General features: G+C 45.6%; 1 protein-coding gene and 1 long non-coding RNA gene across 6 annotated transcripts in view; one reads left to right on the forward strand and one right to left on the reverse strand.

Moving 5' to 3' along the window:
* The window catches only part of LOC113808596 (fibroin heavy chain), a 22,433-nt gene extending 14,627 nt beyond the window's left edge, over nucleotides 1-7,806 (forward strand). For 2 of the 5 annotated variants that reach the window (XM_027360031.2, XM_070120481.1), the window contains exon 2: nucleotides 1,006-7,806. In XM_027360031.2, the coding sequence (XP_027215832.2) occupies nucleotides 1,006-6,708 (5,703 nt within the window). In that variant the 3' untranslated portion in view covers nucleotides 6,709-7,806. The remainder of the gene's footprint in view (nucleotides 1-1,005) is intronic. The other 3 variants (XM_070120484.1, XM_070120483.1, XM_070120485.1) reach the window with 3 other exon arrangements.
* A 2,344-nt stretch (nucleotides 7,807-10,150) lies between these two features.
* LOC138861423 (uncharacterized) lies at nucleotides 10,151-11,388 on the reverse strand. The gene is made up of 2 exons (XR_011398493.1): nucleotides 10,552-11,388; nucleotides 10,151-10,290 (listed from the first exon to the last, which is right to left on the reverse strand). It is a non-coding gene; the product is annotated as an uncharacterized lncRNA (long non-coding RNA).
* Between the last annotated feature and the right edge of the window lie 1,112 nt (nucleotides 11,389-12,500).

Genomic DNA, 12,500 nt, shown 5'->3' on the forward strand with positions numbered 1-12,500 from the left:
TCCTTTCCCTATCTTTATCCCTCATTCTCTCTTATTTCTCCTTTTATCACCCTTTCTCATCCCCTGTCTTCTCTCCCTCTCATTCTTTCTCTCATCCTCTTTCTCTCTCTCTCTCTCTCTCTCTTTCTCGCCTTCATCCTCTTTCAATTCTCATTTTTTCCATTTTTATCCCTAATTCTCTTATTTCTCCTTTTATCATTCTTTCTCATCCCCTGTCTTCTCTCCCTCTCATCCTCTTTCTCTCTCTCTCTCATCCTCTTTCTCTCTCTCTCTCTCTCTCTCTCTCTTTCGCGCCATCATCCTCTTTCATTTCTCATTTTTTCCATTTTTATCCCTAATTCTCTTATTTCTCCTTTTATCATTCTTTCTCATCCCCTGTCTTCTCTCCCTCTCATCCTCTTTCTCTCTCTCTCTCATCCTCTTTCTCTCTCTCTTTCGCGCCATCATCCTCTTTCATTTCTCATTTTTTCCATTTTTATCCCTAATTCTCTTATTTCTCCTTTTATCATCCCTTCTCATCCCCTGTCTTCTCCCTTTCATTTATCATTTCTCATTTTCTCCATCTTTATCCCTCACTCTCTTATTTCTCCTTTTATCATCCTTTTCTCTCATCCCCTCCCTCTCTTTCTCCTTTCCCTATCTTTATCCCTCATTCTCTCTTATTTCTCCTTTTATCCCCCCTCCTCGTGCCCTGTCTTCTCTCCTTCTCATTCTTTCTCTCATCCTCTTTCTCTCTCTCTCTCTCTCTCTTTCTCGCCTTCATCCTCTTTCAATTCTCATTTTTTCCATTTTTATCCCTAATTCTCTTATTTCTCCTTTTATCATCCCTTCTCATCCCCTGTCTTCTCCCTTTCATTTATCATTTCTCATTTTCTCCATCTTTATCCCTCATTCTCTTATTTCTCCTTTTATCATCCTTTCTCATCCCCTCCCTCTCTTTATCCCTCATTCTCTCTTATTTCTCCTTTTATCATCCCTTCTCATCCCCTGTCTTCTCCCTTGCAGGTACCACACAAGATGAGAGACCCATCCTCTAGGTACCAGAAATGGGTACCATCTTTCGCTCTCCTTCTTCTTCTCCTTCTCTCTTCTTCTTCCGCCTTTCCGTTCAGCGGCGAAGACGAAGCCGAGGCCACACACGAACAAAGGAGTCTCGAGGAGTCTTCCAGGGGATCTTCAGGCTCAGACGACGGGAGTCTTGAGGTCAACGGGCACTCGGTCGGTCTAGGAACAGGACCCCAGGGAAGCGTCGCAGCCCTGACCACCTCGAGCCAGGCAGCCGCTGCGAAGAACCACTTTTCCATCCGGCTTGGGAGTTCGGAGGACCCCAGGAGTGGCGAAGGAGTGAGTCGCGAGTCGCGCCTCGGTTCCTTCTCCTCTCAGCATGTTGTCTTTGGGAGGGGCGGAGACGACGATGATGATGATGATGATGATTACGATGATGACGACGATGGTGATGATCTGTACGACTTTGATGACGGTAATGTGAAGTTCATGAGTCTTGGGAGGCGGTACCATCCGGCGGGTATTCCCAAGATCGCTCCGGATAACGTCTTGATCCCCAAGACGGCTAGCTTCCCTCCACCGGTTCCCAGAAGCGGCTCGGGCAAGCAGCTGGTCCAGACGTTCCGCAACCCGAACTTCCAGTCGTTTGAGATCTCCAGCGAAACGCCCGACGACTTGGATGACTTTGTGGAGGATGCCCTCGAACGCGCGGGTTTCGATGACGACGATCTCGATGACGATGACGATGACTTGATCTTCAGGCCGGAGAGCTTCGTCAACATGTACAACGACCAGACGAGTGAACACCGCCTGGCCCTGAGCGAGAACTTATTGGGTACGTACTACCACAACATCGACACGCAGGGAAGCATCCACTGGAACTACAAACTCGAGGATCAGTTCCAGGACCACACGGTTCACCGTAATGGGAACATGGAGGGCAAGTTCGGTTGGACGGCCCCCGGAGGCCAGGAAGTACGCGTCCAGTACATTGCGGATGAGGGAGGATACCGCGTCCTCAGCTCCCAGGGCATCCACCCGGTTGATAGCGACGAGGTTGAGGAAGCCAAGCGCCTTCACTTCCTAGTCCACAAGAACCTGGCTAATCAGGGTAGAGGGTACGGAACAGGTGCCCCAGCCGTGCCATTCCCAGTCGGAGGAAAGCCACTTCCTGGGGTAGGAGGTCCCGGCTCTCCAGCAGGAGGATCTGCCGCAGGAGGTTCCCCCTTCAGCCCTGCGGGATCTGGAGCAGGCGGTCCATCTTCTGATCCTTGCCTCCTCCTGGGCAAGCAGCACCCGAGCCTCGTGCCGGAGGAATGTCGCATCCCCGGGCAATTCGGAGCCGATGGGAGTGTAGCGAGCACTGGGGGAGCACCAGGCACCGCTCCTGGGGCAGGGACCGGAGCAGGCGCCGGGTTTGATGGGACCAGTGGAGGCATGCCCTTGCCCGGGCTAGGAGGGGCGGCTGGATCTGGTGCCGGAGGAGGATTTGGTGCAGGAGGATTCGACTCTGGAGCAGGCGCTGGAGCAGGCGGAGGATTCGGCGCAGGAGGATTCGACTCTGGAGCAGGTGCTGGAGCAGGCGGAGGATTCGGCGCAGGAGGATTCGACTCTGGAGCAGGCGCTGGAGCAGGCGGAGGATTCGGCGCAGGAGGATTCGACTCTGGAGCAGGCGCTGGAGCAGGTGCCGGAGGAGGATTTGGCGCAGGAGGTTTTGATGCTGGAGCTGGTGGAGGTGTTCCCGTCCCTGGCATAGGTGACGCAGGTGCCGGAGGATTTGGTTCTGGATCAGCCGGAGGAGGATTCGACGCAGGAGCAGCTGGAGGAGGAGGAGGCTTCGATGCTGGCTTTGGTGCCGGAGGGAGTGGAGCCGGAGGATCCCCAGGTGGAGTTCCTCTTCCCGGAGTAGGCGGAGCTGGAGCCGGAGCTGGAGCTGGAGGCTTCGATGGTGGATTTGGCACCGGAGGAGGTTCGGGGTTTGACGGAGGAGCTGGAGCCGGAGGATTTGATGGTGGATTTGGTGCCGGAGGAGCCCCTGGTGGAGCCGGAGCTGGAGCAGGGTTTGACGGAGGAGCTGGAGCCGGAGGATTTGATGGTGGCTTCGGCGCAGGAGGAAGTGGAACCGGAGGATTCGACGCTGGTTTTGGTGCCGGAGGAAGTGGAGCCGGAGGAGCCCCTGGTGGAGTTCCTCTTCCTGGAGTAGGCGGAGCTGGAGCTGGAGCGGGTTTTGACGGAGGAGCTGGAGCTGGAGGATTTGATGGTGGCTTCGGCGCAGGAGGAAGTGGAACCGGAGGATTCGACGCTGGTTTTGGTGCCGGAGGAAGTGGAGCCGGAGGAGAACCTGGTGGAGTTCCTCTTCCTGGAGTAGGCGGAGCTGGAGCTGGAGCTGGAGCGGGGTTTGACGGAGGAGCTGGAGCTGGAGGATTTGACGGTGGCTTCGGCACAGGAGGAAGTGGAGCTGGAGGATTCGACGGTGGATTTGGTGCTGGAGGAAGTGGAGCTGGAGGAGAACCTGGTGGAGTTCCTCTTCCCGGAGTAGGCGGAGCTGGAGCTGGAGCGGGGTTTGACGGAGGAGCTGGAGCTGGAGGATTTGACGGTGGCTTCGGCGCAGGAGGAAGTGGAGCTGGAGGATTCGACGGTGGATTTGGTGCCGGAGGGAGTGGCGCTGGAGCAGGTTCGGGGTTTGACGGAGGAGCTGGAGGATTCGACGCTGGCTTCGGCGCAGGAGGAAGTGGAGGCGTTCCTCTTCCTGGAGCAGGTGGAGCTGGAGCTGGAGGCGGAGGCTTCGATGCAGGTTCTTCTGGAGGCTTCGATGCTGGATTTGGCGCCGGAGCAGGTTCGGGGTTTGACGGAGGAGCAGCCGGAGGAGGGTTTGACGCTGGCTTTGGTGCCGGAGGGAGTGGAGCCGGAGGAGAACCCGGTGGAGTTCCTCTTCCCGGAGTAGGCGGAGCTGGAGCTGGAGCGGGGTTTGACGGAGGAGCTGGAGCTGGAGCGGGGTTTGACGGAGGAGCTGGAGCTGGAGGATTCAACAGTGGATTTGGTGCCGGAGGAAGTGGAGCTGGAGCAGGTTCGGGGTTTGACGGAGGAGCTGGAGGTGGATTTGGAGGAGCTGGTAGTGGATCGGGGTTTGACGTATCCGGTGGAGCCGGTGGAGGCTTTGGCGCTGGAGCCGCAGGAGGTGGATCGGGGTTTGACATAGCTGGTGGAGCCGGTGGATCAGGATTTGGCGTATCTGGTGGAGCCGGTGGAGGCTTTGACGCTGGATCTGGTAGTTCGGGGTTTGACGCAAGTGGAGGAGGATTTGGCTTCGACGCAGCAGCAGGAGGAGGAGGCGTACCCCTTCCTGGGATTGGTGAAGCCGGCGGTGCGGAAGCCGGGCCTGGAAGCCCCCCTGCTGGAGGCTTCGGCGCGGGTTCAGCTGGGGCGGGGTTTGACGCAGCTGGTGGAGCAGGAGGAGCGGGGTTTGACGCAGCTGGTGGAGCAGGAGGAGCGGGGTTTGACGCAGCTGGTGGAGCAGGAGGAGCGGGGTTTGACGCAGCTGGTGGAGCAGGAGGAGCGGGGTTTGACGCAGCTGGTGGAGCAGGAGGAGCGGGGTTTGACGCAGCTGGTGGAGCAGGAGGAGCGGGGTTTGACGCAGCTGGTGGAGCAGGAGGAGCGGGGTTTGATGCTTCGGGACCCCCTGGTGGCTTCGGTCCTGGAGCAGGAGGAAGCTTCGCCGCTGGGTCTCCGGGGGGGTTTGATGCAGGAGCCGGTGGAGGATTTGACACTTCTGGAGCTGGTGGATTTGGCACAGGCTCGACTGGCGGTGTATCTCTCCCTGGACTGAGTGGGGGAGCTGCGTCAGGAGGCTTTGACGCTGGTGCAGCCGGAGCGGGGTTTGACTCAGCAGCTGGAGGAAGTGCCGGAGGATTCGATGCTGCTGGAGCTGGCGGATTCGACACCGCTGGAGGCTTTGACGCTTCTGGAGGCGCTGGCGGATTTGGCACAGCTGGAGGATTCGACACCGCTGGAGGAGCTGGAGGCTTTGACGCTTCTGGAGGCGCTGGCGGATTTGGCACAGCTGGAGGATTCGACACCGCTGGAGGAGCTGGAGGATTCGACACTTCTGGAGCTGGCGGATTTGGCGCAGCAGGAGGACTCGACACCGCTGGAGGCTTCGGTGGCGGAGCAGGAGGAGTGCCAGCCCCGGCACTCGGCGCGGGTGGTGACTCGGCCTCACCCTCTGGCGCCCCAGGAGGCACAGCGGGCTTCGACATCGGAGGCATCCCAGGATTCGACGCAGGCACGAGTTCCAGCTTCGACGCAGGGCTGGATGCCGGGAGTAGCCCAGGAGGAGGCTTCGGCTCTTCGGGCGGCTCCTCTGGCTTCGGCTCGAGTGGGTCAGCTGGTTTCGATGCGAGTGGTTCCTCATCTGGCTTCGGCTCGAGTGGGTCAGCTGGTTTCGATGCGAGCGGCTCCTCCGGCTTCGGCTCGAGTGGGTCAGCTGGTTTCGATGTGAGTGGCTCCTCGTCCGGCTTCGACTCGAGCGCGAGTGGCTCGTCCTCGTCCAGCTTCGGCTCGAGTGGCTCCTCGTCTGGCTTCGACTCGAGCGCGAGTGGCTCCTCGTCCAGCTTCGACGCCAACGCCGGCTTCCCAGGAGCGGATTTCAGCGGAGCCTTCGAGTCGGGGGGTTCGCCGAGCATCAGCGTACCCATCTCGGGACCCCCTCTTGATGGGGCGTTCGGAGGCGGGTTCGGTGGGGCGGACGGTGGGTTTGGGTCTGCGGAAGGTGGGTTCGGAGGCGGGTTTGGGTCCTCTGATGGGGCAGGAGGTGGAGGAGGTGGAGGTGGAGGTGGAGTAGGGATAGGACTAGGAGCCGGAGGAGCAGAATTAGGATTAGGAGATGGAGGATTCGGAGGAGGAGGAGGAGGAGGTGGAGGAGTAGGGATAGGATTGGGAGCCGGAGGAGGAGGCCTAGGAGCGGGATTAGGAGGCGAAGGAGGAGCAGGAGCAGGAGGAGGAGGAGGAGGAGGAGGGTCCTTCAGCTTCAAGGGCAAGGACCCGAGTGGATCTCCCTCGTCACCCGTCCAGGACATGGCTTTTCCGTTTTTTGAAGGAGGCCCACCTGAACACTTCGGAGTTCCAGGTGGGCCGAACCTCGCCGTTCCGACCCCCCTCCCCCCACCCCCTTCCCAGCCCCCATCTGCTGTTCCCTCCGCCTCTCCTTCCCCCTCCTCTCTTCCCTCCGAGGGTCCGTCCTCTCCGTCCTCTTCTATTTCGTCCTCGTCCTCTTCTCCTTCCTCTTCCGTCTCGTTCTCGGGTTCCTCCTCCTCTTCCTTCGACACGGAATTCCGCTCTTCCTCCTCTTCCTCTCCCTCTCCCCTCGACTCAGACTTCTCCTCCTCCGTCTCCTTCCCCTCCTTCGAGACCTGTGACCCGGAGACCTGTCCAGGAGGAGGCATAAAGGGCCTCCCTCTTCCTCCTCCTTCCACCTCCTCCTCCTCTTCCACCTCTTCTTCTTCCTCCTCCTCCTCTTCTTCCTCTTCCTCCTCTTCCATCCTTCCTCCCGACAACACCCTGCAGGATCTCTCGCAGGATTTGCCGCAGGATTTAGCCAAAATTTATCATGATATTTACGGGATTAAAATGATACAGAATGACACGGCGTTCCCTCTGCGGAGAGCACCAGCGCCGGCGAACTTGGAACTGCCGAGACACCGATAAAGGAGGGAGATGGAGAGAAGACGAGAAGACGAGAAGGAGAGAAGGAGAAGGAGATGGAGAGAAGACGAGAAGGAGATGGAGAGAAGACAAGACGAGAAGGAGAGAAGACGAGAAGGAGAAGGAGAGAAGACGAGAAGACGAGAAGACGAGAAGACGAGAAGGAGAGAAGACGAGAAGGAGAGAAGACGAGAAGGAGATGGAGAGAAGAAGAGAAGGAGAAGGAGAGAAGAAAGGAAGGAGATGGAGAGAAGACGAGAAGAAGAGAAGGAGAAGACGAGAAAGAGGAGAACGAAGGAGGGAAGGAGAACGAAAAAGGGAAGTAGAGGGAGATGGAGAGAAGAGAAGAGAATGAGGAGATGGAGAGAAGACGAGAAGGAGGAAAGAGAAGGAGAGGGAGATGGAAAAAGAAGAGAATGGAAGATGAGATGGAGAGAAGACGAGAATGAGAAGGAGAACGAAGGAGGGAAGTAGAGGGAGATAGAACAAAGAAGAGGAGGAGGGAGATGGAAAAAGAAGAGAATGGAAGATGGAAGGAGATGAAGAGAAGAGAAGGAGAGACAGAGACAGAAAAGAAGGAACGTGGGAGATAGAGGGAAGAATAGAAAAAAGAGAGATAGAGGGAGGAGAGAAGGAGAAAAATCGATGAAGTAGAAGGGGGTGGAGGAGAGAAAGGAACGAAGGAAGAATAATGAATAACAAAGAAAGAGAGAATAAAAGAGATGAAACAAACAAACAAGATGAAAGTAGAAGAGAGAAAGTAACCGATAACAAGTGGAGATAAAGTACGAAAATATAATAAAAAAAGGAACATAGCAAAATCGAAGAGAAAAGAAAAGAGAATAAGAGAGAAATGAAGAATAATATGATAAACCGGAGAACAAATGAAGGAAAAAAGGAAGTAAAAAAAATTCCAAAAAATTTCAATAATTTTTTTTTTCTGTGAATTTTCTAAAGCGAAGAAGAAAAATAAAAAATTAAATTAATTAAGAAAGAAAGAAAGAAAAATGAATAAAGATAAATTAAGAAGCAAAGAAAGAAAGAAAAAAAAAAGAAAAAATTGTTGACAGTGATTAATTATTTTCGTAATTGATTCGAAAACAGAAAATTTGGCAACTGTGATTTCTGGCAACAGTGATGATTAAATAGATCTGATTTGGCAACAGTGAAAAAATTAATGTTCTGATTTGGCAACAGTGAAAAAAATTATATTTTGAACTGACAACAGTGAAAAAAATGATGTTTTGAGCTGACAACAGTGAAAAAAATAATATTTTGAGCTGACAACACTGAAAAAATGATGGTTTGAGCTGACAACAGTGAAAAAATGATGTTTTGAGCTGACAACAGTGAAAAAAATGATATTTTGAGCTGACATCAGTGAAAAATTTGATGTTTTGAGCTGACAACACTGAAAAAATTAATGTTCTGAGCTGACAACACTGAAAAAAATGATGTTTTGAACTGACAACACTGAAAAAAATGATGTTTTGAACTGACAACACTGAAAAATTTGATGTTTTGAGCTGACAACAGTGAGAAAATAATCGATTTGAGCTGACAACAGTGAAAAAATAATCGATTTGAGCTGACAACAGTGAAAAAATTGATGTTTTGAGCTGACAACAGTGAAAAAATAATCGATTTGAGCTGACAACAGTGAAAAAATAATCGATTTGAGCTGACAACACTGAAAAATTTGATGTTTTGAGCTGACAACAGTGAAAAAATAATCGATTTGAACTGACAACACTGAAAAATTTGATGTTTTGAGCTGACAACAGTGAAAAAATAATCGATTTGAGCTGACAACACTGAAAAATTTGATGTTTTGAGCTGACAACAGTGAAAAAATAATCGATTTGAGCTGACAACAGTGAAAAAAATGATATTTTGAGTTGACATCAGTGAGAAAATTAATGTTCTGAGCTGACAACACTGAAAAAATTCCAAGATCTTAAACTGGCAACAGTGACATCTACAAAAAAGTGAAATTCTAAAAAAATATATAATTTAGAAAATATATAAATTACGAAGATTATTTTTTTTTTCTAAAACAATATAATTGGGAAAAAATATATATATGAAGAAATTTTCAAACTTTTTCAAACGGAAAATTAATTAGTGAATTTTGTTAATTGTGAAAAATGATGAAAAATCTATTAAATGTCAACGATTTTTAGTGAAAAATTGTAATATAAAATTTATTTAGAAAATTTGTTATAAGATTTGCAGTGAAAATTAAATGAAAAAAAAATCCGTAAAATTATTTAAAATTTGCAGTGAAAATTCGCAATTAAATTTTTTTTTCCCAAATTAAAGAAAATTTACAATGAAAAAAAAATGTAGATTTGCAACGAAAACTTTGCAATTCAGGAAAATTTAATTGTCTGAGATTTGCAATAAAATGAAAATAATTGCAATAAAAGAGAGATTTGTAGTAATAATTTGCAATAAAATGATAATTATAATTTGCATTAAATGATAATCATAATTTTCAATAAAAGAATAATTTGCAATAAAAGAACAAATTGCAATAAAAGAATAATTTGCAATAAAAGAACAAATTGCAATAAAAGAACAAATTGCAATAAAAGAACAAATTGCAATAAAAGAAAAAATTGCAATAAAAGAATAATTTGCAATAAAAGAATAAATTTGCAATAAAAGAAAAAATTGCAATAAAAGAAAAAATTGCAATAAAAGAATAATTTGCAATAAAAGAATAAATTTGCAATAAAAGAAAAAATTGCAATAAAAGAAAAAATTGCAATAAAAGAAAAAATTGCAATAAAAGAAAAAATTGCAATAAAAGAATAATTTGCAATAAAAGAATAAATTTGCAATAAAAGAATAAATTTGCAATAAAAGAAAAAATTGCAATAAAAGAAAAAATTGCAATAAAAGAAACATCAATCATTAATTTGCAGAAAAAAAATCAGTTATTATGAAATTATGAATTTTTTTTACTTCTTCAAAAAACAAGAAAATAATTTTCCTTCAAATTGTTCCTCCTTAATTAGATTCTTAATTACTTCTAATTATCTTTGCACTTCTTCTTAATTACTTTATGATTATCTTATCATTGAGATATTCTTAATTACTTCCTAATTATCTTTTAATTATCCACATATTTTGGATATTCTCTCTTAATTATCCTTAATTATCTTTTAATTATCCACATATTTTGGATATTCTCTCTTAATTATCCTTAATTATCTTTTAATTATCCACATATTTTGGATATTCTCTCTTAATTATCCTTAATTATCTTTTAATTATCCACATATTTTGGATATTCTCTCTTAATTACTTCCTAATTATCTTTTAATTATCCACATATTTTGGATATTCTCTCTTAATTATCCTTAATTATCTTTTAATTATCCTTCTTTTTGGGAATTTTTCTTAATTACCTTTTATCCTTCCGTTTATTCTCTCTTAATCATCTCCTCGTTTCCCTTTCTTAATTATCTTTGATCCTTCCAATTAGACATTCTTTCTTATTATCCTAATTACTCTTTCTTAATTGCTTTCTATTCTTCGTTAATTATCCCTAATTATCTCAATTACTTTCTTAATTACCTTTTATCCTTCGTTAATTATCCATAATCATCTAATTACTTTCTATTCTTCGTTAATTATCCCTAATTATCTCTTAATTACTTTTTCTTAATTGCTTTCTATTCTTCGTTAATTATCCCTAATTATCTCTTAATTACTTTTCCTTAATTACTTTCTATTCTTCGTTAATTATCCCTAATTATCTCTTAATTACTTTTCCTTAATTACTTTCTATTCTTCGTTAATTATCCCTAATTATCTCTCAGTTACTTTCTTAATTACTTTTTATCCTTCGTTAATTATCCCTTAATTATCCCTTAATCATCCATAATCATTTCCTAATTACTTTCTTAATTACTTTCTATTCTTCGTTAATTATCCCTAATTATCTCTTAATTACTTTTCCTTAATTGCCCTGTCTTAGCCACTCTTAGACAATTAGCGTGATACATTATTATCCTTTGGGTAAATAGGTTTAATTAGTCTTTAATTAATAGGCTTAATGAGGTGTAATTAAGCATTCAGTATTCCAGTAAATATTTATGGTAATTAGACATTATATTTAATTATTTTTCTCCATCATCTTGTGTATAATTTTTTTTTTTTTTTTTTTTTTTTTTTTTTTTTTTTTTTTTTTTTTTTACAAAATGTCTTCATATTTTCAGTATTTTTTATTGATACGTAAATAACAATTATATAATTTCTATCATAATTATGGTAGTTATTATCATAATTTTTATTGTTATATCTTCTTAATTATTAAGGTTATTATCATCATTATTATAATTGATAATTTAAGTAACGAGAATAATTAATAAAAGTAATAATAATATCATTATTATAATTGTATTTTTTAATTATCAAAGTTATCATTATTATTATAATCATAATTAATGTAAGTAACAAGAATGATAATAAAGATAATGATGATAATAATGATAATGATAATAATAATGATAATGGTAACAGTAATAATAATGATTTTAATGACATTTTTTTTTTCAATATGAGCAATATAATTGTAATTCAAGTCATATATATGTATATTTTACTGTATAAAACAATTATTTTTAATTATGGAGATTTATACCACTGGAGAAAATAAAGATATATGGTGTATATATATATTTTTTTTATTATCCTCTAAATTCATTATATTTTCTCTCTATCTATTTATCTATCTCATTCTCTCTTTGTCTCTCTGTTTGTTTGTCTCTATCTTTATCTATGTATCTTTATCAATCTGTTTTAGTCTCTCTGTCTCTTTCTGTCTGTCTGTCTGTCTCTCTCTCTCATTCTCCTCTCTCTTTTTCTTTCTCTCTCTGTGTTTCACTCTCTTTCTCTCTCCCCCCCTCTCTTTTTCTTTCTCTCTCTGTGTTTCACTCTCTCTCTTTCTCTCTCCCTCCCCCCCCCTCTCTCTTATCCCCCCTCTCTCCCTCCCTCCCTCTCTCTTTTTCTTTCTCTCTCTGTGTTTCACTCTCTTTCTCTCTCCCCCCCTCTCTTTTCTCTTTCTCTCTCTGTGTTTCACTCTCTCTCCCTCTCTCTCTCTTATTCTCCTCTCTCTCTCCTATCCCCCCCTTCTATCTCTGTCTCTCATATTCCCCCTCCCTTCTCTCTCTGTGTCTCCCACTCTGTCTCTCTCCCTCTCTCTCTGGTTTACTCTATCTACCTCCCTCCTTCCCTCTCCCCTTTTTCTCTCTCTTTCTATCTTCCCCCACCCACCCCCTCCTTTCTCTCTATCTCTCTCTCTTTCTCTCTATATCTTCCCCCCGTTCTCTCTCTCTCTCTCTATCTTTCTCTCTCCCCCCCCCTCCCTCTCTATCTTTCTCTTTCTCTCTCCCCCCTCCCACCCCCTTCTCTATCTCTCTATTTCTCTCTCTCTATCTGGCCCCCCTTCTCTCTCTCTCTGTCTCTTTCTCTCCCCCCCCCCTCTCTCTCTCTCTCTCTTTCTCTCTCCCCCCTCCCACCCCCTTCTCTATCTCTCTATTTCTCTCTCTCTATCTGGCCCCCCTTCTCACTCTCTCTCTCTCTCTCTCTCTCCCTCCCCCTCTCTCTCTTTCTCTCTCTTTATCCCCCCCCTCTCTCTCTCTCTCTCCTCCCCCTCTCCCTTCTCTCTCTCTCTCTGTTTTACTCTCTCTGTCTCCTATCTCTCTCTCTCTATCTGTCTCTCTATGACACCTCTGGTTAAAAAAGATAATAAAAATATGTTCATAAATTTTTGAGTTTATGGA

The sequence above is a fragment of the Penaeus vannamei genome, unplaced genomic scaffold, assembly GCF_042767895.1.
Source record: "Penaeus vannamei isolate JL-2024 unplaced genomic scaffold, ASM4276789v1 unanchor5352, whole genome shotgun sequence".
Lineage (NCBI taxonomy): Eukaryota > Metazoa > Arthropoda > Malacostraca > Decapoda > Penaeidae > Penaeus > Penaeus vannamei.